The 23,755-nt window shown below is 46.4% G+C and overlaps 1 protein-coding gene across 2 annotated transcripts in view; it reads left to right on the top strand.

The window, feature by feature from the left end:
• Window positions 1-717: 717 nt before the first annotated feature.
• The window catches only part of BCL2 (BCL2 apoptosis regulator), a 96,127-nt gene continuing 73,089 nt past the window's right edge, over window positions 718-23,755 (top strand). Inside the window, exons 1-2 of one of the 2 annotated variants that reach the window (XM_061995944.1) lie at window positions 718-1,402; window positions 1,748-2,534. In XM_061995944.1, coding sequence (XP_061851928.1) covers window positions 1,947-2,534 — 588 coding nt within the window. In that variant the 5' untranslated portion in view covers window positions 718-1,402; window positions 1,748-1,946. Of the gene's footprint in view, window positions 2,535-23,755 lie in introns of both variants that reach the window. The other variant, XM_010198083.2, reaches the window with a different exon arrangement.

Raw genomic sequence — 23,755 nt, 5'->3', positions numbered from 1 at the left:
CGCTTCTCATTTCTCAAACAGCTTTTTTTTCCCCCCTCCTCAAATAAATCTGGGGCAGCCGAGGAGCGAAGCGGCGCGGCCGGCAGCTCTCAGCCCGCCGCGCTGCCTGCCTCTCTCCCTGCCTCTGCCGCCCGCTTCCTCGGCGGAGGCGGCAGCGGGCGGGCGGCGTCCCGAGTGCCGCCCCTCCGCTCCGCTCCGCTCCTCCGCTCCGCTCCTCGCCGCTCCGCCCCGCCGCCGCCCCGCCGCCGGCCCCAGGCCCGCGCCGCGATGGAGGGCGGGCCCGGGCAGCTCGGGGCTGTTCGCCTCTCGCCTCCCCCCGCCGCCCCTTTTTTTTTATGTTTGATTTTTCATAGCACACCCCCCTTCCCCCTCCCTCCCCATTTCCCCCTTTTCTTGAATGAAGCGTGAGGCGGAGCTCTAGGAAACCACCGCGCCCGGCTGCGCCGCGCGGGGCCGGAGCCTCCCCCTCAGGCTCCGCTCCTCCCCGCCTCTCCCCGCCTCCGCCGCGGCGCTCCGCTCCGCTCCCCCGCCGCCGCCGCCGCTGCCGGGAGAGCTCCCCGCCCGCGCCCGTCGGAGCCGCCGCCGCCCGGAGCCGCCGCCGGCAGCAGCAGCAGCGCGGAGCGCCCGGAGGAGCCGCCCGGAGCCGGAGCCGGAGCCGGCGGGGTGCGCGGGCGGGCGGGCGGGCAGCGGCGCCGCGGCCGCGGTCCCCATCGGCACCGGTCCCAGCGCACACGCGCCCCGGCCCGCGCCCCGCCGCGGCAGCGCCAGCGGCTCTTCCTCCTCCGATACAAAGCTGCTCGGGAAATGGCATTTCTCCCCGGAGCCACAGTCAAAAGCAATTCGCCGCCTTTATTTTTATTTTCATTTTCCATTAATTTTGTGAAAAAGAATTAATTTCCTAAATACATCCTTTTTTTAACGTATTTTTTTTTTCGGTGTGTGCATGCGTGTGTGTGGATGCACCGGGCTCCTGCGATCGGTGTCTGAATGAAACTACGTAAATGCCTATGTCTGTACGTTGCACTGGAGGGAAAAACGGAGCACTTCGGCGAGAGCTTGGATTCAAATGTGGTTCATCTGGTCTCCAGGATTTTCCATCTCTTTGGGGTCGTTCGCCTTCCCGGGCTGCCAGGCGGGATTTTCTGAGCTTTGACACATCTTTGGAGATGTCTGTTAAACAGGAGTCTGGGAAAAAACATTTGAAATCGTAGAGATTTTTTTTAATCTAATTTTTTTCTTCTTCTTTTTTTTTTTTGGTCCCTTTCCCATCCCCTTTGGTGACTTGAAGCATCAAAGCAGCCAGCATCCAACGTTCCTGAAGACTTGTCATGTTTGGGTTTTGTTGTTGCTAATTTTTTTCTTTTTAGAGGAAACTTGACAGAGGAACATATTTATAGTCCAAGTAAGTACTTTACAGAGGAAATCTAGTTTGTGTAACTTAACGAAAAAAAGCAATGTTGAGGTTTCTAGCTTAAAGTGCGTTGGATTAACGTTCATCCAAGGCTGTTAAGCAAATCGTATCGAATTGCAGTTCTTACGGTGTGTGTTCCTGCGTGTCCGTGGTAGTTCAGCACCTAGGGGAAAATGCACCTGATTTTCAGTCGGTAGAATACTTTTTAAGATGTGTTTCGACACCGAGGAGGAAATGATCCTAAAGTAAATTTATAATAAGTAATAAATGTGCACCTGGAAGTAAAGTATTTACAGCATTTTAATCCCTATTTAATACCGTGCATCTCAAACCGAGGAGGAGACACTGAGAAGACAGAAAGTACCTCCGAGAACTCCCCCACGTCACCATGAATGAAACCGTGTCCGATACAGTAACTGGATTATAATTTTTTGGTGTTATTAATTTTATTATCGTTGGCTGCTTTACTTTTTTGGGTTCATCCTGCTCCTCTTCTTCCTCTCTCCCTCCCTCTTGCTGCTTCCTCTTGGGAATTATGGCTCACCCGGGGAGAAGAGGCTACGATAACCGGGAGATAGTGCTGAAGTACATCCACTATAAACTCTCGCAGAGGGGATATGAGTGGGCTGCCGGTGAGGACAGGGGACCCCTGCCTCTGGGTCTCTCTCCTCCTGCTGCTGCTGCTGCGGTTGCTGCTGCTGCTGGGACTTCCTCTGATCACACTGGGCTGGTGTCTCCGCACCCCGAGCCCCCTGGCTCGGCTGCTGCTAGCCACGTGCCCCCAGCCGAGGGGCTGCACCCCGCGCCCCAGGTCGTCCACCTCACCCTACGCCAGGCGGGAGACGAGTTCTCCCGCCGCTACCAGAGGGACTTTGCCCAAATGTCCGGCCAGCTGCACCTGACGCCCTTCACGGCCAGGGGCCGCTTCGTGGCGGTGGTGGAGGAGCTCTTCCGAGACGGGGTGAACTGGGGCAGGATCGTGGCCTTCTTTGAGTTCGGCGGCGTGATGTGCGTGGAGAGCGTCAACCGGGAGATGTCTCCCCTCGTGGACAGCATCGCCGCCTGGATGACCGAGTACCTGAACCGGCACCTGCACAACTGGATCCAGGACAATGGAGGCTGGGTACGTCCCCCGATCGCTCATGCCTGCGGCTGGTGGGGCTGTGGGGTGGGCAGTGCTGGCGGGGTTGCGTTGGTATTGAGGGAGTGAAAGGTGTGTCGGAGGGGAGGCATCTGCACTTGGCGTGTGCCAGAGCAGCATAGGCCTGTTGCCAGCTGTCGGGTTTCGCTTGGCCACGGGGTTACGGTGGAGCGGTTTGGGAGGCACAGGAGCAGCTACAGCTTGGGAGCAAGCAAGGGTGAGTGAGGCACCCTCTTCATCAGCGTTACCTGCTTTAGCAGCGTTCTCTGCTGATGGCAGCACTGGCCTTTGCCATGGAAGGGTCTCGCAGAGAGGTGGGAAAGGGTACGTGGTGCCCGTCCAGCCGCCAAGGACAGGCCCGTGGCAGCAGATCCCAGGCGTGGGGGCTGCAGGGACCGCAGGCGTGTGTCCCTGCCTGGGACAGGGGACAGGCCAAGGCAGGCGCACGGCCAATGCAGGACCCCGAGGCTACGGGCAGGCAGGTGGCCCTTGGTGCTGGTAGTGACTGGAGTGGGGTTTTATGGTATACGGTATGTCTAGTGTGAGAATTCTGTCTTTGTCTCGAGATGAGACAAAGGTGCTGGAAGCCATGGTTGTGAGGTTGTTCTGGAAAGGGAATATTTGCTGTGATCTGATGAGTGGCTCTGTTTCTGGGGGACAGACCACCTCAGGCTGGGGCATCATCCAGAAAGGGAAGATTTCCACGTGTGGAAAATGGACAGCTTTTACACTGTTAGTCAGTGGAAAGCCTTTCCTTTCTCTCTCTCTTTTTCCAAAATAAATAACCACACTGAAACTGGAGGGGTATTTCTTTCCTTTTCTCCCATATTAATTGATATACTGTAACAAAATGTGGTCCCAGACGTTCCCTCACAAACCAAACGTGTTGTATGTGTAAAGCTTGTGATATTAATATGTTGGAAAAAGAAATGGCAACAGTCATACTGGAGAAGAAACTTTAGGAATAGGCTGAGAACTGGTGTAAGTCACCTGGAAATGGAGGTCAGATAGGTAGGACACTGGAAATTTTGGGTCTGGTCCCCTGTGAAATACAGAGAGCTGACTCAGTTCCACAGCACAACTTTAAGAGGCATGTTTGAAGGAATGTAAAGCATACGATTCCCAGTTAACATGGTGTGCAAGCCTGGTGTTTGTGAAGCGTTGGGTCTCTTGCTATGTCAGCGTTAGGGTTGGTAACATCACCCGAATGGACCATCTCCGTTTAAAAAATGAAGATGCAGCATTGCCACTGCTGAACCCACCTGACTAAAGGGTATATATGTCTGGGGATCCAGAGGACATCTACATCCTGCTGTAATTGAAGGGAGTAAGGCTCTAGGGCCCTTTTCTCAGCAGGAATCCATGCTGCACACCTCCGAGATGAGTGCTGCAGAGCTCTGGCTACAAGTCACATTGGAGGCAGGACTGTTCTCCTGCTCTCCCCTACTTCCACAGAGAAGAAAAATACAAATCAAGATCCATGGGGCCAGAAGGGGGAGCAAAAAATGTGTGTGTGTGCGTTTGTCTGTATTTATGTACATGTAAACACACACACATATATATATATATATAAAGATGCACATATGTTCTGACACACACATAAAATGACTCCAACACTTTGTGGTTGGGACCACACTTAGGAGAGGGAAACCTGTACTCTGATCCTCTACTTCATGGGTCACTACAGAGGGTTCATCGGTGTTTGTTTGGTTTTGTTTTTTAATGAAACAGATAACAACTGGGGGGAAAAAAACCCTATTCTGCAAACAGCTCAGGCTTTTGGAGACCTTGGCTGGTTAGAGGACGAGCAGCTAAAGGGTTAGGGATTTTGTGATCACACTTCTGGGCTGGGATGCCTAACTTGTGCGTAAGTCCCTCCTCAGGCTGGAAGCCTGTTTGCAGAGCTGGGGCCCTCAGTTCACTCCAGAGCCAATGAAGTCATTCTGTTGACTCCAGTGAGCTTTGGATCAAATCTGTAAGTGTGCTGGAGATGTATTGTCCTGTGGGTGTATTCTGTAAAGAGAAACATAAATAATGAATAAAACTGAGAATGTGAAAAGACAGGTGTTACCAGGTGTGATTGGCCAGATGAGGCGAGTGCTGGAGCGGCCTCTCGATGGTTAGGAACGCAAGAAACTCGGACTATAAACACTGGCTGCCTTTAAATGGAAAAGATGCTTCTTATCAATAGCTGTGTAGTTGTTTATTGAGGTTTCCTGTAAACAAAACCTCCAGAGGCTGGATGCATGTGATGCCATTTACTGCTGCTTGTTATTTGTAATGTACACATGGAAGAAGATGTGCAAAATATTGCCCCAAGGTGGCTTTTTGCCTGTCTGTCCGGTAAATGGCTGGTACCTTTGAGCCATGGGATTATTAACCACGGGCAAAATCTTCTAGCCAGTTACAAATAGCAAAAGACTAATGTGAAGTTGCAAACACAGCTCTTAGAATCCTCTCTTGAGACAGAAGAAAACAAACGTGTCATTGGGTGGTAGATTTTTCTTCTTTTTCTAGCTTTCAGGATCTGTCAGTGGAAGAAGACGCTTTAATATATGCACTCGGTCTTCAGCTGTCACCTGCACCACACCCCACATATGAACCTTATCACAGCATCATAAATGGTTTCTTCGAAGTAGCTGACATCATGTTAGAATCGTAGAATGGTAGGGGTTGGAAGGGACCTCTAGAGATCATCTAGTCCAACCCCTTGCTAAAGCAGGTCCGCCTGGATCAGGTTGAAAAGGAACGCATCCAGGCGGCTTTTGAAGACCTCCAGAGAAGGAGACTTCATAACCCCTCTGGGCAGTCTGTGCCAGGGCTCCCTCACCTGAACAGTAAAACAGTTTCTTCTTACATTTAAGTGGAACTTTTTGTGTTCCAGCTTTATCCCATTACCCCTTGTCCTGTCACTAGGTGCAATAGAAAAAAGGGCTGCCCCAGCCTCCTCACATCCACCATTTATATACTTGTAAATATTAATGAGATCCCCCCTCAGTCTCTTCTCCAGACTAAACAGCCCCAGTTCCCACAGCCTTTCCTCATAAGGAAGATGCTCCAGTCCCCTGATTATCTTGGCGGCCCTGCACTGGACTCTCTCTAGAGGTTTTCTGTCCCTCTTGAGCTGGGAGCCCAGAACTGGACACAGGACTCCAGATGAGGCCTCATCAGTGCAGAGTAGAGGAGGAGGACCTCCCTTGACCTGCTGGCCACACTCTTCTTGATGCACCGCCTGGTAGGATATCCGAATGCCTGCCTGCAAGATCTCTCTGTCACGCAGGTTGCTGCAACATGCAGGAGTGCCAGCTGGTGTAGCCTTCCCCTCCCTTATGTTGTGGCTCCCTGGTATGTCGTGGAGTAATAATAATATTAGAGGCTCTATAGCAGTAGAGAAGAGAACATCAGAGTTAGTCACAAGCATGTGTTACGGCAGCAGATAACTTGGGCAGCAAGTGTTTTGAGTCTCTTGTCTGGGCCTGTGTCTTATGCTCAGGTCTGAAGTTTGGGTGACGTGTCTGTCTTATTTATCCGTTTCATTGGAATCGGTTCTGTAAGATGGCAGTGTACTTTCAGGGTGTGAATTCTTTATGTCATGAGGAGGAAAGCAGTGTATTGAAGGGACAGTTGGAAGCGGATGTAGCTGGTGGAATATAAATTTTAAGCACTAGACATCACTGTTGTCTGGGGATTGTTAGTACCCTTACAGTACACAGCTTCATGGGTTTGTTTGAAACTTAGAAGCAGCAACAGATGGGGACTGCCTGCATGGAGGCTGTATTATTAGCTTGTGGTTCTGGTGGCAAATAAATGCAGCTTTCAAAGATTTCCACATCGGCCAGGATACCACAATATTGTACTTTGGCCTGATAACATCTTAATTGCATTACAAAAGAAATAAGAGGAGAACTAGCTCATCTCTGCAATTTCGTGGTACTGGGTGTAATGTATGTTTTCTGATTGACAACTTAATGGCTTCGTTTCAGTTTTTAGAGCCTGGTGTTTGAGCTGCAGAAAGACTGGCTTGGCAGCGGGCTGTCTACGCCTGGTGACTTTTGACTTTGACATGGGGAGCACTGGGCATGATGCTGTGGGGGAAATAACAGTGCTTGTCTTGCAGTGATGGGTTGGTTCCTTCTTTGGGCACACAACTGAATGTACATGGGGAGCTGTGCTGAGCGCTGGGTACTTCTAGTCCAATGTGTGGCTTCGTCCCCGAGCTGTTCAAGAAAAAGCAAGAGCATGAGAAGTCCAGAAGGAGACACTGGCATCATCATAAGCACATAGAGAGGTGCATTTTTGATGTAACAAATGTAAAGAAGGGCAGGTGAGAGAAGTAGCATCGTGTTGAATTCAGCCAAGAAAGCGTCATCTCAAATGATGACAGTATTTACATGTGAACCAGGAATGCCATAGTTGCGCGGTTTCATCCGATTCTGCTCTTTTATTGCAGTTCTTTATTCTGTTCCAGAGTTAAGGCCAGATGTGGGGAATGATTTAGATGTCTGAAGAGGACCTGAGGTGGAATGTGAGCACTTGGATCCTCTGAGTGCCTGCCTGCCCAGAACGGTGGCAGAAGTCCCCATCTTCCTCCCATTCCTCACCCCAGCCAGCTGGGAGCTGCTCTTGCCTTGAGAGAGGAGAGCTGCTGGGGACACCATTCCCAAGACTCTCTGTGTCCTGAAGGCAACAGGCATCCTCTGGCCCAGCTGTTGTCACTCACGTGCCATACTCATGTGCAAACATAGGAGGGGATGACCCCCTGCTTTTTGTGGCTGCTCCACGGTTAAAGCCCTCTCCCGAGGTAGTGATAGGTTTGCATACAAGAACTTCTTCAGCCTGGGTTGGGGTTTACACCCACACATTTGCAACATCGCAGAAGGCCTTGCCTGCCAGACAGCTGCTGCTTTTGTTGAGGTGTCCTTCCCTTTGACAACAGGGTTTCTCCTGCAGGGATGAGGTTCCATTTGGTGGAAGAGGAAGAACTGGGGTGTCTAATTCCTGCTGTCTTGATGTGTTTTCTCAGGTGGCTGTCTACAGCCAAATGCATAAACGCTTCCTTGGACCAGCAACTAGACCCCAGGTTTCCCTTCTCCTGAGTTGACTGCCCTAATCACCGAGCTTCCTCTTTTTTTTCCCTAGTAAATCATTAATTTTCTTTGCTCAGTGGCACACCTTGGAAAGGAAGCCCAGAGAGCTGCCGTGCCCCACGGCAATCCATAGCCCCCTCATGAAGGCAAGGGATGGCAGATGGCCTCTGTCTCCGGGACAGTGCTAGAGGTAGTGGGTATCTCTGCGTCGCAGGGGCCTCCCCGTGCTCCTGCGTGGAGCAACGGTTGAAATCTCATCCCTTGTGGGCTCTGGAGCTGGCCTCCCAGCAGCTCAGCCAGGCACCCTCCTGCACAGCACGTTGCTTCTCCTGCAAGTCCTGAGCAGAAGCGTGTGGCTCATCTGGCAGGAGATGGAGTGTTCCTCGGAGCCGGATGGCCCGTGTGGGAGCAGAGGCGCTTTGGGGTTTTTTAGTTTTACTGTCGACATGAGGCCTTGTAACGACTGAATCCCCAGCGGGGCTAACCCCAAGTCACTGTTTGACTGGTAAAAGGAAACTGTCTGAAATCCACTCAGTTAAATAAATGAATTGGCAGTTTCAAGTGCTACACCTTCTAGGTCCTTTGCCAGTTTTTGTGGCTTTGTGGGTTTATAATCAAATTCTCAAAATATTATCAAAATATTTTTCTTTTTGCTGTTGCTGAAGAGCAAGAAATTCATTTTGCAGAGGGTCTGAGCTGAAGCGAGCAAGAGAGCCAGGGCAGAAAGAAAATGTGATTCTCTGGTCCCTTTAGTTTGTAATAGCTTTCTCTGTAACTTGCAGCAATGACAGGTTCCATATTATCTCAGAAGTCTTGTTTTTGGTGTGTTTTTGTTAAAAAAAAACCCCAACCCTATATGTATTGACTGTGACCTTTAAAATTTCAGAAATAGGGGTCTTGGCAATGGAGATGATGGCATTTGCCTTGATCTTGCAAAGAACAAGTTCAAACAGCAATCCTATTAAAAAGTTTGATTTTACTTTCAATATTGAGAAAGAAGTGAGTTCTGTGCCTGCGTTTACACGGGCCTCTCTCGGGCTGCTACGTTAGCTCTGCTAGGCAGTAAGTAGCTTAGGTTTTGAGTATGTAGCTTGAAATTCAGCGTCAGTAATCCATGAAGAAAATCCAGTTGAATGTTTCTGCTGAGGCACAAGCGTGTCTCCGATAGCAAAGCAGGACTCTAGCAGGAGAAACACAAGACCTATGCAATGATGTGTGAAATTGCACGTGGAGCAGAAGCATTTTCTCATCGGCCAGATGCTGGGGCTTGCTAAGGCAGCACGGGAACTTTGTACGGCATCGCCAGCAAACAGGAAGCCCTTGTGCCTGATACAGGCGTCCTTGACGACAGGGTCATTCTTCAGTGGGTTGGACCTTGGATGGTGGAGGCAGGTGGCTGTCGAAATGGGAGCGATGCTAAAGCGTCACTCCGAAACCTCTGCTGTGGTTTTGTACGCTCGCTCCTGGCCTAGGGTCTGGGTCTGTGGCCTTGGCAGTCAAGTAGCCATAAAAAATAGGTCTGATCAAATGGCAACTCTTTGTGGCAAAGTGATTTGGTTTTTTTTTTGGTTTGGATATGGCATTTCCTTCCCATCTTGCACTGGTAGGCACGCTGCCCGCTCCCGTCATGCACACCGGTGTATTTGGCGGATGTCTGGTTCTTTGCCTGGTTTGTCTTTCTGAATCATGGAGGCCTGTCAGTCCCTGGCTTTCCACAGGCCTTCCTGACCATCCTTTTCCATCCCCACTGCTGGTGATGGGCGTTGGGTGCCAGACATGGCCCTTGGAGCTGCTGCTCGGCCGTCAGTCAAGGTGCGTGCCGGGTCCGGCCCTTCCCTCCTCCCTCCCAGGCCTGTTTTGGTTTCTTTCATGCCCTTGGGAGGATGGAGCCCAGTTCTGCTCGGTTTGTTGGTTTTTTAAAACTAATTCATTTATGAACACCTCATGGGTACTCTCCTGTGGACTTAATAATAATAATAACAACACATGTTACTCGGTGGCAGCAAAATACCGATTGTTATGTTTTTTCTGAGGGCAGTACCGGGCTGTTTTAGTTTCCATTTCATATATATAATAATAGGATGGATGAAGGTGTGTGGTGCTATAAATCTTCTCTTCCCCAGCAGGATAACATCCAGGCCTTCTTGGCAAACACAAATGCCGATGACAGATTTGAGGGATTTTTATTTTACTCTGGCTTTCAGTCTCATTAACAATCTGATGGCTTGCTTTTTTTTTTTTTTGACTTTTTTTTCTTTTTGGCTCCTGGAGGACTATGAAACTGGATAACTTTTCCAAATGCATCTAGAAGTCTGGAATTTATTTTCCGTTCTTTTATCCCGATGTTAGTTTACTGTCAGAATTATTGTCTATCGATAGACCCTGCTAAATCCCCCTCGCTGGAAAGTTCCTTGCAGGTTTCTGGATTTTACAGTTAATGAGTAAGAAAACAAATCTGATTTTAGGCAGTGTTGCCACTGACTTCAATAGGAACAGGAAGAGGCACTTAATTGGACAATTGTAGCCATGTTTACTTTGTATATGCGGCAAGAAAAATAAGATCAAATGAAAAAGCCACAGGTTTTCAACTAGGAGAGAAAAACAGCCTTTTCTGCAATGCATGAGTAACCTTTGGGAGCTGTTTTTGTGGCAGAGCTGTGAGTGGGAGTACTAAGTTGCATTCAGGAAAGGTTTAGATATTTATAAGGGTAAGGAAAACATCTATACTTACATTTGAATAAAATTGCTTGCAAGGGCTGTCATACACCTTGGGGTAAATTTAACATTGGCTGCTGAAACGAGATCACCAGGTGCTGAGGATAAACCTTTCTCCGGGGAATGCTAGGTCAAAATTATCTATTACATTGCTTCTCCCCCAGAACACCTGGTGCTCGTTGATGACTGGGGATACTGGGATGGATGCCCTGCCACTCTCATCCATCCGGGGAAACCTTACTTCTGCATGTGTTCTGTGAAGGTAATTGTAATTGTGCTTGCTGTGTTGCCAAGAGCGCCCACATCCCTGAATTTGCTGACTGAAGATCTGTTAGGAATTGCCCCATTTAGAGTGAGTTAAAAGAAATAGCGTCTTTCAGTGCATACGTCATTTTCTTGCTGTTTTATTTTATGGAAGAACAAAAAGGATGGTTCCATTTCCTTGGTTGAAAAGGCAACTCAGTGGGTTTCAGGGTACATCAGTGAGTAATTTCTGTACAAGGGCCAGGTACAATCAAAAAGAAAAGGCCCCATTTTTCCCACTTAGTGGTTGAAAGAGGCTGTTGCGCAGTTGTTCGAGAAAGCGACTGAGAGTCAAAACTGAACTTCCTCTTCTTGGCTCTAGCACTGAGTACATGGTAGGACATGGGACAAATCATTAATATCTCTCTTTTTCAGTTAACCCAGTGATGAAATTGGTATTCTTGCGAACTATACAGCACATCAGGTCTAGGAAATATATTGTTGCTCACCATGCTATGGTGGGTTGGGCTGATGATTCTTAATTAAAGCAAAAAGAACTCATACAAGGCACAATATTGAACAAAATGTCCGTCATGGTAATTTGTGGCTTAGAATAAAATTCAAATCTGTAGCATTAAATTTTGTCATTGCTGGAGCTCGTTAGCCTGGGAAACAGCAAAGTGAGTCAGACTGTGAAACTACCTGGGGGTGAGATTTGAGTGGAGAGAGGACGTAGAAGAAAGAGAGAAAGAAAAAGCTAAATGGAAATTAGGCTTAAACTTTTTAAGCCCCACTGTTGTGTTTAGCAATGCCTGTGATGGAAACAGATCAGTTTCAGCTGTTGATTTCTGGTTTTTATTTAGGAAAAGCAGTGCGAGAAGCTGCAACTGACAATGTTAGTGTTTTCCTTTTTGTATCGGCACAGTTCTTCCAATGTTTCAAGAAGAAAACTGTCCTTCCTTTTCCATTCCCACCAAATGTAAAAGCTGTCTGTAGCACTCTAGAGGAAGGTGCTGTATTATATGTACTTGTAAGACTATCTTCGTGCATGTGGATTCTTCTGCTTCCATTCATAAGTTTCATGAGGTATTTAGATATAAGCAGAAAAAGCAATTTTAAAACATTAAAAAAAAAAAGTGAGTAGTAGTCAAGCCTTTGGGCTTAACCCAAAGATAATGTTGACTGTCTTGCTGAACTGAAGCTTAGGAGACAAAATTCCTGTTACGTGCTCTGGAGTGACTTGTGTGATGCACTGGAAAGTCAAGGTAGGAAGTTGGACAGAAGGCCAGTGAAATGCCTCCCTCTGTGGTAGGGGACAGACTTGTAGCATGACTTTGCAATGAAATAACAGCTTTGTCTCTTAAAGAAAGAACTCCTTTCTTAAAAATCTTCCTCACAGATTCAGACCGTGTATTTACAGACACGTAGTAGAGGACCCTGTTTCTAATCTTTTGAACTAAAAATGGTTCAAAGACAGGTTGAAGTAGAGCAGTAAATGAGTTGGCATTTCCATTAGCAAAGTTGGTCAGTATTGTAGGTGAGTAAAATCTGTTGACTTCTCAAGAATGTATGCCCAGCTGAAGTAAAAAATGACAATAAAAAAATCTGAAGTAAAAACTCCCTTGTTCATAACAGAGGCAAATCCTACATCATGCTCCAAGTGTCTGCAAATTTTACTTCAAGTTAGACTTATCCAAAGCCTCTCTCCTGAAGTCATCTGGCAAGTCACAGTAAATCACTGTCTAAATATCTAATCCCCAGTCTGCTGCTGGATGCAAAAGGTCCTGGATATAACTGAGAAGGAGGCCTAATGCCCGTGTTATTGTCAGGTTACAGCTTGACCTATCCCTTTCTCTGTTGCCCAAATCTGTAATAAATAGGCCTGCCATGAAGCCTGGGCAAGGGAAAGACTTTGCTTTTTGCAAGGCTGGAGCGTAGCAGCAGGACACACCAGCAAGGGAGGAAATAAAACCAGTGGCTTGAAATGTCAGGTGGCAATCAAGGCTGCATGGAAATGAACTGGCCTGGAGTCTGTTCAAGCTTCTGCAGTAGCTCACGGCTGTCTGCAAAAAATTCCTGCAGTAGAAAATTTGCGTATTTAGCTCTGGACTGAATGTATTAAATCCTTGCCCGGTTGGAGTCATACCTGTTTTTTTCCAGTATGGATGCTAAACCCAGCAGTATCCAGCCTCATACAGCAGTCAGCATGTAGGCAGACCTGACAAGGGATCTGTAAAGCATCATACAAAGCCTTGATTGTAGTGGATGGTTGGGCACAACTGTCCAGCAGTGGAAAACTGGAGTGAGGCTGCCTTGTGTTTTGCCTGGAAAGTGCTCCTTAGCCTCTCTTGGCATCCTCACTGTAAGGGCTGCTACAGACGTCCCTCTGGCAGTGCCTGTGTGGGTCAGGGGTGGTGAAGCCACCACAACAGCTTTTCAGAAATGGATCCTGTACAGCTTTGGCTAGTAAAGCTGTGCCTGAGCCTCAGGGACTAGCTGATGAACCTCCCTGATGCTTCAGGACCATAAGAGAGGGGGGTTCCTGCCTCTGCTTTCCAGTTTGGGTGGTACAGGTGGTGGGGAAAGCTGTGACGACATTTTTTTGTACCTTTATCCATCTCTGTTGAAGCTGATTGATTCACAAGGGGATGGTGTGTTTATTTTGCAAACAATAGGAATTTTCTGCCTTTTTTTTTTGTTTAATTATTATTTTGCTTTCACCAGCCCAGCGAGAAGGATAGTAGGGGCATGGTAGTGCATCCTGCAGGCTGGGACTTCTGTGGCAATTTAATGGGAGGAAGGAAGAGGCAGCACTGGCATGCTGTTAGGCTGTGTACATGGGCTTAGGGTTTGTTTTAGAAAACTGTCTCTCTTTCTTACCTCCCCCCCGCCACTGCTCCCTTCTCTCTCACCCTGCAGACACAAATACATCATTCTCACAAACAAAACTGTTTAATTTTAATAACTGGCCTAGAGCTAAAACTGACAGTGGGAGAGGAGCTGTTTGGTTTGTAGTCGCTGACAGTTGGAATAAACTACCTGTTCTCTTGGAAGGGATGGACAGCCAGCTTGTTTGGTTTTGAGGACACTTTGATCCCTAAAGAAACTCGTCTCAACAAAAAAAATATAAATGGTTGGAACTGTGACAGCTTGGTGTTACTGACTGCTCTTTGTATGTAAGGCTGTTAAGTATGATGGAGAAATGCTGTGTGTAGATGTTCCTTGTCCCTGTAGTTCAGACCCTTCTGTTGAGAGCAATTCCTCATCACCAAAGGTCACTGTCACCAGCACCTTGTGAGACATCTGAGGTCCCACTAGAGTAAGTTTCCCATGATCAAGGCTCCTACTAGGCTGGTTTGACAAGAGGTCTTTGGTATAGCTAAATGGCCTGGGTTCTCAAAACCCTGTCTTGAAGTGGCAAAGGCTGGATGATTAAGTTAGATATTAAATAATTTTGCAATGACTAGTTTTACCTCTGGCTCTGTACGAAGATCAGCCACCTTATTTTGCCAGTTCTCAGAAGAAAATGGCAGCACTCCCATTTCCTCTTCTGCTCTCTCAGGGGCTGCCACCCTTTTTATTTTTATTTTTTCCCTCCTGAGCCATTAGACAACATGTAAATTATTGTTAATAGGGCCAGAACAATACTGTGTTCCCAGTGGGATCGTTAGGGTCAAAGCTATCGCGTGCCAGCCCTCGGCGTGATACTAATTTTGGCTGTGTCTGCCCCAGGCTTTGGAGGTCAGGCTTTGGAAAGGGGCCGTGAAGTGGAGACCCAAGCAGGACCTGTCCCTGCAGCCCCGCTGCCCCACAGCAGGCTCTGGCTGGGGGCTCCCCTGACCCCCACAGCAAGTCTGGTGTGCTAAAAGGCCCTTTCTGCTTGCTCTACATTTGCTGCAGCCTCCTGAGAAGTCCCTTGGAAGACACAAGTCTTCCCCTGGACAGAGACCTTGCTGACTGCTTTCCTCCCTCTCTTCCCCACCACTCCAGAGGCATCTTTGCACTTGAGGAATACGCAAGCACTGCCTGGCTTGTTTGGACATGAGCTCCAGCTTGAAATATGGGGACACTCAGTAGCAAAAGGGTGGCCATGAGGCTGGTCTTGCCAAAGGGTAGCTAGCTAGCAGCCCACATCCACCCTGAGTTTTGGTGTGGCACCTCCAGAGGACAGGGACAGGTTGAGGGAGCTGTGGGGAGGATGCTCTAACCCTAGCGTCAACTTTCTCTGCCCCAGACCCTTCCCTCCTGGGAAGCCTGAGGGTCCTTTCATGGAGTAACACGCTGGCAATGAATTTTTAACATTAGCTCTACTAACTACGTGGACTGGCTGCCACAGCTCAGGGGGAATGGCAAGGCAGCTGCCTTCACACCTTGGCCTTGGGCTGGTTTCTGTGTTTGCCATTCAATTAAAGTCGTGGGATTTTGTCAATGGGATTGTTGAGGAGAGGGATTAGGGCATTTGCAAGGCTGCTTTTGTGACATCTGTTATAGAAAGGTGGCTGTAACAATATTTAAAAGTAAAAATAGGAGAGGACAGAGAAATGTACTTGCAACATCACTGACTGAAGTAGAAGTAGAGTACATTGGATGTTTCTATCAAGACTGGGGTTCCCTCTTGTCCTACCAGGCTTGCTAAGCGGCAGTCCATACCTTGGTTGCACATTTGGAAATGACAAGTCCCTGATGTTATGTCTTCACCTGAGGTTTTGGTGGATGAGCAAAGTGAAAAAGGAATGCTTTGGATTTTATAAAGTACTTCAAGTAGTGGTTGGGATCTTTGTCTTTTCTTTGTTTTGTTTTGACCAGGCCAGGGATTTTGCTAGCTCCCCAGTGCTGCAAACTCAGATGTACTTAGCTTTAAGAGGTAGCAGTAGGCTCACTGAAGTCTCTGACTTCCAGGGAAGCAGGATGAGAGGGCTGAAGCAGAAAGTGAAACTCTCTAAAAACAAAAAGGCAACAGAACAGCCTTCTTTCATTTTCCCGACTGAACATAATGCAAAAAGTAAACAGTTGGCACAAATGACTAATGCAGGTTTGCCAGGGGGTTGATCAAAAACACGCCGAATTCAGCAGTATGTTTTGCATGAGGTTCAGAGGGGTTTTGCTACGGGCCTGTTGCAAGGTAGGCAAGAATATCTTTTTGAAAGAAAACTGTCATTTAAAAAAATGTGGAAAATTCTCCTGCTCTACCTCCTACATGTTTCTATTGTCAAAGAGTCACTGATCTTATTTTAGACTTGACCTTCGTGTTCTTTCCACAGCACACAGGCTGAATGACATGTTATTCAAGTTCTCAGACAATATTATGATATATCAGCTTTTATATTTAGCTGTAACTTTTATTCTCCTTATAAACAAACCCACCTAATGCAACCACCACCTATCCAGGGAAAGTATTTCCATTCCCCCTGGTTTAATTTGGACAAATTTGGCATGAAAACATTCAATAGTTCCATAATAACCTTTGCAACAGGATGCCTGCTGTGCTGACATGCAGGTCTAGAGCAACTAGTACCATGTGCCAGGAAATTGCATTCTTAAGAAAAATCTAGACATAAATCCTGAACAATCAACACTTAAATTTTGAAAAGTCTGGCAGCAAGCTGTTACCTGCCTCATGGGTTTTTTCTTTAATAGATTTTTACTTTCTGAGCTCTACCTCTCTGTCCTTTATGAAGGCAGTACACTTCTGGCCCAAGTAAGCTGATCTCTGTAAAGTTGGAGAGAGGGGGCAATTAGTTGTTACTCTCTCCTTGTTCTTGTGTGTCTGTGTGCTCCAGGACTTCATCCTGACAAGGCTGGGGAGTGATTTCTTATCTGAAGAGAGCAGAGCTTAGCTGGAGGTTACACAAACGGGCATTTAGCTCACTGTCGGCATTCACGCGACAGGAGCTTGCTGGGTTGCAGTGCAGTTCAGCCTTGCCTCAGCCTGGGGAGCTGGAAAGGTGATGGGAAGAGATGACGTTCCCCCAGACCTAGCTGTCCGAGATTGGCCAGGCTCATCCTTCCGTGGGACACGCTAGTTTACTGAGATATGAAAGGACCAAAGACTAGACTTGACTCCAGGGTGAGAAAAAGTTTTCCCTGCCATGAAACCTCTTTGGTCTTGTTGCTCATCTTACTGGAAGTGGAGCAAGGAAACAGTGTCACGTGGATGCCGACTTTCCAGGACTGCTGTCAGCTTGGTTGGAAGGCTCTGTGACTCTCAAATGTTCCTGAGACCTTCATTGCTCCTACTTAAGAGGGCAACAGCATAGCTGGAAGAGCTTTGTGCTACTTTCTGCTGAGAAGGCCCCTCTAGATGTGTCTTGAATGTTACAACAGCAAAAGCAGGGTGATTGTCAATCTGCATCTGTGAGCTTTGCCACTAGATTGCAAGAAAAACTGACAAAACACTCACAGCTCCTTGGGAAAGAAAAAATCCTACTGGTTTCTGTAACGAGTTCAGTAAAGCAACTGGTGGATTTAATTGGTAAAACATTAAATGAGATTCTAGGAGGAGGCAGGGATGGGGAGGGGATGTTCCGTGGATACAAACTCAAAGCAAAATGAAGGGCTGCGAAACCGTGTGAACGGAACCCCATCAGGGAAGGCTTGCTAAAACTTGAGCCAGGAAAAATTATAGAGCTCTATAAATAGCTAAATTGGAAATTGAATGCATTTGTGTGTGTGTGGATGCACACATCTATGAGGTCATGTGTGTAAAAGAAATACAGTAGTACTTCATGTGATGGGTTTTTTTAAGTAGTGGAAAATGTTTTAATGATTTTTTTTCTTTCTTTCTTTTTTTTTTTCCTGGAGACAGTACATTATGTTCTGTCCTTAGGGCCAGAAACACAAAGTGCCTATTTTCTTGAGGAATCCTACAGAAGGAGGAAGGGAAAGTATTATGCAGTGTAGCAAGGGTATAGTAGCCATTCCACAGTGATTACACACACAAGCAAAGCCTGCACAAGAAAACTCAAAAATGTATTAGAAGCGGAAAACAAGATGTGTGAAGTATTTCCTATTCCCTCCCCACACTTAATGACAACCAAGCGAGCAGGGAGGTGGTCATGGAGTTTAAATTTAACCCCTTGTATTTGATAATAAGACCGTATTTCAATGGCAGGCAGCAAGTGTGTTATGTACATGCCAGATTGAGGACTTCCTCTGCTTATTAATTTTGCTCCCTCAAAACTTTCAGTTATTTTCAGTATGCTAAAAAAGTCCAGACACAAACCAGAAGCGACTGGAAGCACTCAATAATGCAGCAGACGTTCAGGAATTAAGGTAGCTGAATGACTCACAGCTTGAACAACTCCTTAATTAAAATACAGAACTGTTTTTAGTTTTAGATCAATAATTTGTGATTCAAAGTCTGACCACTATCCCCCCTCACACCCCCTTCCTTCGCCCATTACCTTTAGTACCTTTCATTCATACTGCAGTGGTCAAATGATGAATGAAGTAAGTCTTCTGAGAAAAAAAGGCTCACTTTCATAAGGAATTCAAATGGATTAAAGAATCTGTGCAGTTGTTCCATTTGATTTAAGAGCAAGACACAGTCTGGAGTGTAATGCCCTCATACCACAAGGGAATCAAATTTGTATTCAAGTCTCCTTTGCCGGCTTGTTTAATCGTTTATGATAACATCAGTAGCTTGGTAAATGATGTAATGGGAGTTAAATCAGGATGACCAACATAAACATCTGTCAGTGCATGTGAACATTTGATGTATGACCCCAGGGCCCAGTGCTGCAGTCAGTATCTTGGCAAAGAGTCCTTGGACGTCAGCGTCACTCGAGGTTGCAGGATCGCACGCTGGAGAGGAGACATGCCGTCTGCTCTGTGCCACCAGCCGCTACTTGGGTACGTGATCTGGCTGGTGGGTATTGAGTGTGTCCCTTGGCAGAGTGTCCCCTCCAGTTACTTCCTGTGAGCAGGACTCACCCCAGTGCTGAGGGGCAGCACAGGGCAGGGCATCAGCATCTTAGTGCTTGGCCTAGTGAGCCTCAGCTGGCATTAGGTGATGAGTAGGTTTGTGCCAGTCCTCCGAAAGCAGGAGAGTTTGAGAGAGATAACTGATATCATTCCGTGTAGCACATAGGCTGGCGAGGCTCACGGTCTGATTTCCACCCAAAAAATCAGCCTTAGTTTTGTATGACCATAGTATCAGAAGAATAATTTCCTAAGCTTGGATTATGCTGGTGTTATTTTCATTAAAAATGATCTTGTCAGCATATTCTTGCATGGATTTGTAATTTTCTGAAAGCAAGCTGGCTAGTATGTTTGTGTTCCTCAGGGTTATTTTTTTTTTTAAATGAGATTCATATGGGAAGCTAACAGTATCTAAGATGGACAGATGTGTTAGTTATTGAAGCTGTATGCCCTCCACAGAAATGTACAGAAAGAAATGTGTTGCAGAGGAAACACAAAGCTAAGGCAACTCTGCCTGCTGCTTTTTGGATTAAATTGTTCTTTGAAGGCAAAGCTGTTGGTAACAGAGGTGAGAAACACCTCAGTGAGGGGTATGGGGGCAGATGGCTCTGTCTCCCTCAGTATCGACAGAAACTTCAACCAATGTAGTGTCTGGATACAAAACCTGTGGTTATTGCCATGTGCCCACCCGCCCCAAGAGCAGCTTTGCTTTAATGTGTGAAGATACAGGAAAACTCTTCCTATTCATACTACATCCTTGCTGTTATAATCATGCTTTTGCAGAAAAAATACAGGCATTTTTAGCTATTTACTAATTCTGAATCACTTCAAGGTATTGCATGCTTACAATTTACTTCAAAAGGAGTCTTTCTTAGAATCATGGGGTTGTTTCAATTGGAAAAGACCTTTAAGATCATCAGTTCCAACCACTAACCTCACACTGCCAAGCCCACCACTAAACCATGTCCCTCAGCACCTCAGCTACACAGCTTTTCAACATCTCCAGGGATGGTGACTCCTCCGGCTCCCTGGGCAGCCTGTGCCAGTGTCTTAAGAACCCTTGCAGTGATAAATTTTTTTCTAATCTCCAATCTATACCTCTCTCCTGGCCTAACTTGAGGCCATTTCCTCTTGTCCTATCACTGATTACTTGGGAGAAGAGACTTGAGTAAGTACATAAAGTCACAAAACGTAAACGTCTTATTGCCACGACTTTTCAGACAAGAAGGCTGGCAGCATCCCTCAGTTTTTAATTTGAATATAGTCTAGAGTCGGTTTTCAACAAGAAGGAATAAGTTATGTATTCCAGAGTTGCTGGGATTTTTTTTAGAGATGAAATGCAACCACTCAAGAATGCAACTTAAGCTCCATTACTTCAAAATAAATTTATAGGAGTAAACATAAATGCAAGCTAGAATGTTTTATCTCTCTGAAGAGGCACTACCAACTAAAAAAAAACCCCAAACTTAATTAGGTGTGTATGTTAAAATGAAAAGTGCCAGAGCAGTACATGGTTATTCTAAATGAGAAGGAAGACTGAAGAAAGAAACTACCCCTCCTCACCCGCAGATGTGCACACGTGCACCACATATGCCCAATTTGCTTTTTACAAAGTACGCTGTCAAGTGAATACTGTCATGTTCCCTGTTTAATCAGTTTCCTCTTTTATTTGTGCGCTGTTGTATATAAAAGGAAGTCTGCTTGTAAAGTCAGGCTTTTTAATAATTCATTCAAAAATGATTAGAGTTCAAGGGGAGAGTTGTTCCTTTAAATGACAGAGTGAAACAGGAAAAAAACCCATGGGTATCAGAGGGTGAAATTCACTTCTGCCTACATTATGTATTGGATATTTAAATTCTACATTCAGACCTAAAAATTAGGCTTAAAGTGGAAAGTCAGTAGTTACCATCTCTATTTGGGTCCTCCTTTATGCTCCGTTTGGGTATATGTAATTTGTTCTGAATGTTCAAAGGTGCCATCTTACATGGTAAGATAAGAAAGACGATTTTCTTTCTGGTCTTTACGTGTCTTTTGCCAGTGGTAACTTTCATCTTCTCTTCAGGCTGTACTCTACTAAGCCCTGGGAAATGGTCATTATTCCCAGCTGGGCGCTGGGCTGGCAGGGGGCAGACCAGCTGTGGCTGGGTGTTTGCTCTGGGAGAGGGGAGATGCCAATCAGCGCCCGCACAGCTGCCATTTAAACGAACGCAACAGTGCTGGACGGTTTGGTGCCGTGACATTTGGAGGCTGGAGGAGGGGTGGTGTGAGAGAATCGGTGGGTGGGCAGGGTGTGGGACTGGCTGGGCTTCAGCCCTTTGGATGCCCTGGGAAAGTGCTTGCAGTGGGGTTTTTTATTTCATGTTTTCCCCTCCTTTCTCTTGTGCAACGAAACTACCAGGGGCCTGGATTCAACAATGTGTTTAGACCCGAAACTTCCCTTTGAAATCCCTGTCAACACTTTCCCAACGTTCAGTTAAAGCAGTGAAACAACAGGGCCTGAGGACGCTGAAGCAGAAATGAGAGCCTATGCATTGTACTGACTCCGGTCTCTAGAACTGCCCACGTGGCCCCAGAAAACCTCTTTCTATTAATGAGGACATTTCCTTCAACCGCTTTGCTTTCCAGAAGCAGCTGTGACCGGCGTTTTCTCTATTTGCTGGAGGCTGCTTTTGTGAGTACTGGTCAGAGCTTGCGTGGTGAGGCAGAAACACCATTCCTTTTTGGGGAAGCTCAGCTGGGGTGGTCTGCACTTCCCCCACGCACAGCTCATGTATCTGTGTGTGCTCAGTGTGCGTACCATCCTTGGGGATGCTATTGTGCCACACACTTTGTCTCTTGTCTTCCTGAAGCCACTCTTGAATGAGCAGAGTGTCATCATCTAAATCACTGGAGTGTGCTGACGCCACTTACATGTGACTGAAACCCAAAAGGTGATGTAGGTGTGAAGAGCAAGAAAGATAGCGCTTGTCACCCTGTGGTGAGCACATCCAAGGATGGTATTTGTAGGTCAATTTTAAATAGGAACGCTTTGGTCGTAGGAAAGCATAATCTCATTTCTTGAGCTGGAACAGCCTTAATCCAGGCCGCTGGTGTCATATGAGCTGGTTCAAACCTAAGCTTTAGGAATCTCACCATGGGAAGAGACAGAAATCTCATTGAGGTGTATCTGCCATATGGAAAAGACTGTTGCTAGTGACGACGAGCCCCTGGCCCTTGTGGGGTCCATAGTTTGCTTGGCAGAATAGGCAAGTGACAGCTGACCGTGACCTGCAGGCAAAGAAATAGTTTGATGCTAGGTCCGGTACCAGTAGATGGTGCTGAAGAATGGATAGCACAGTTCCTGGGTTTTGCCAGGACCCGTTAAGACTTCTTGTTTGAAGGCATTTTATTAGCTCCTTACATGCAGGTCTTAGTGTGGAGTTCATGTTATCAGCTGCGGCAACCTAGGCCCTGAGGTCTGAACCAAACAGGTTATTGGGTATGTTGCAACTTCAGTTTCTCCTGCTAAATTGAAGGTGTTTCATGTTTCAAACTTGTGCGTGTTGCTGGTTCAATATTCCCTCAACCAAGCATGCTCTGAAACTGCTTAGTCACTGGCAGTAAACAGCATTATTTTAGCAGCTTATGATAACACCCAACAGCTGCTCATTTTCAGCGAAAGGCCAATGTTTATTGGCCCCCTGCTATTGCCTCTGTGCTCTTCTGTCATGTACTGCTTTTGTCTCAGAAGGTCTGCAGTCCTTGTGGGCGTGATCCCAGTCCCAGCGGACTGTCACTTGACCTTGGTACACTTTGAGTCAGATCCGAAGCCGTCTTTTTTCACCTCAGGCTGTGTCCTACTTGCTACAGATCAGAAGTGCTGGAGTTTGTAACCGAGTAGGTCGTTGCTGTATTGTTTTCCATTTGAAGTAGGAAACTGCCTGTACAAGGAAAAAAAAAATAGTAGAATTTGAGATTGTTTCATGAAAAATAGATTCTATATTTTACAAGTTCAATTATGAGCGATTTTTCCATTTTTATCTTTATATGCTGTTAATGTTGAGTCTAAATTAGGCCACAGGAAAAGGATGGTCTATCTTCAAAGAAACAATTAGGCTGATTGCGCTCTTCAAATTCGTGGAAAACATCTGTGGGTGTAGCGGTGGCTCTCAAGCTTTCTTCCATGCTAGCGTATAAGATGCGAGTGCAAGCAGGATACTTCTGCTATGTGGGAGTTTGGAGGAGAGGCTTGGTAAAACTAGTCAGTGAAATTACCAACAGAGCTGTAGAGCTTCAATGGCAGGACCTTTTAGAGGTGCGTGAGCAGGTGGAAGTGGACATGCAGAAAGGCATCCCACATCCTCCTCATGCAACTATTAAGCCTCAGTGGATTTTTGTGGACAGAAACCACACTGCACAGAGGCATGAATACATTCTTTTCACTGCTACCTGCTCATTAAGAAAAGTTTCTTTTAAGTGCATAATTATTGTTCCTTTGATTGAAATGCAGCCCTAGCCTTATTAGTGCAACCTATGGAAGGCATGTCTTGTGCATTTCATTACACACTCACAAACTTTGTAGGGTGTTTGAAGGCAAGCAGGTATGTAGCTAACTCTGCTGAATTAAGAAAGATCTCCAAAGAGGCAAGAGTAGGAAAAGAAAGTATTATGTCAAGATGAATTGTACTTAGCTTTTCAGTACGTCTTCTTGCTGTTTCTTGTGCAACATGCTTTTGGAATTAAGTTTAGAAAACGTGACTCTAATTTTCATGGGCTTGTTTGCATGTTAACTTTTGTATGCAAAGACTGAACTCACATGCAAAATAAATTGCTTGTTTGCCATGTGAAAAGACCTTTTTTATGTGTAACGGCATGTTCATGAGCTTGAATCCAAGCTGGAAGGTGGTACCATGGGGAAAGCACCACAGAAGCCCTTTGGGAAGCCCATGGTACTTCTGCCAGCAGAGATTCTGCTCTTTGATCTTTAAAGTTTTGTAGTGACTATTCTGATTTTCTAGCAGCTTTTCATACAGCTCATCCAGGACAGTGAGTTAAACTTCAGTCTTCGTATTTGGTACCCAATGACCTGCATGTAGGTGTCTAACATATCTCACCAGTCCATAGCTTGATGTATTTGGAGACATAGTTTTCCCAGGAGTTTTTTACTAACTATATTGTTCAGAAACAGGCATGGAGGAGAAGCTATTTGTGAATGAGTCCGTGAACCAGCAGTGGTTTTTTGGAAAGAGGCCATGTTGC

Source organism: Colius striatus, chromosome 4 (assembly GCF_028858725.1).
Source record: "Colius striatus isolate bColStr4 chromosome 4, bColStr4.1.hap1, whole genome shotgun sequence".
Classification (NCBI taxonomy): domain Eukaryota; kingdom Metazoa; phylum Chordata; class Aves; order Coliiformes; family Coliidae; genus Colius; species Colius striatus.
This window is presented reverse-complemented; position numbering and strand designations above follow the sequence as displayed.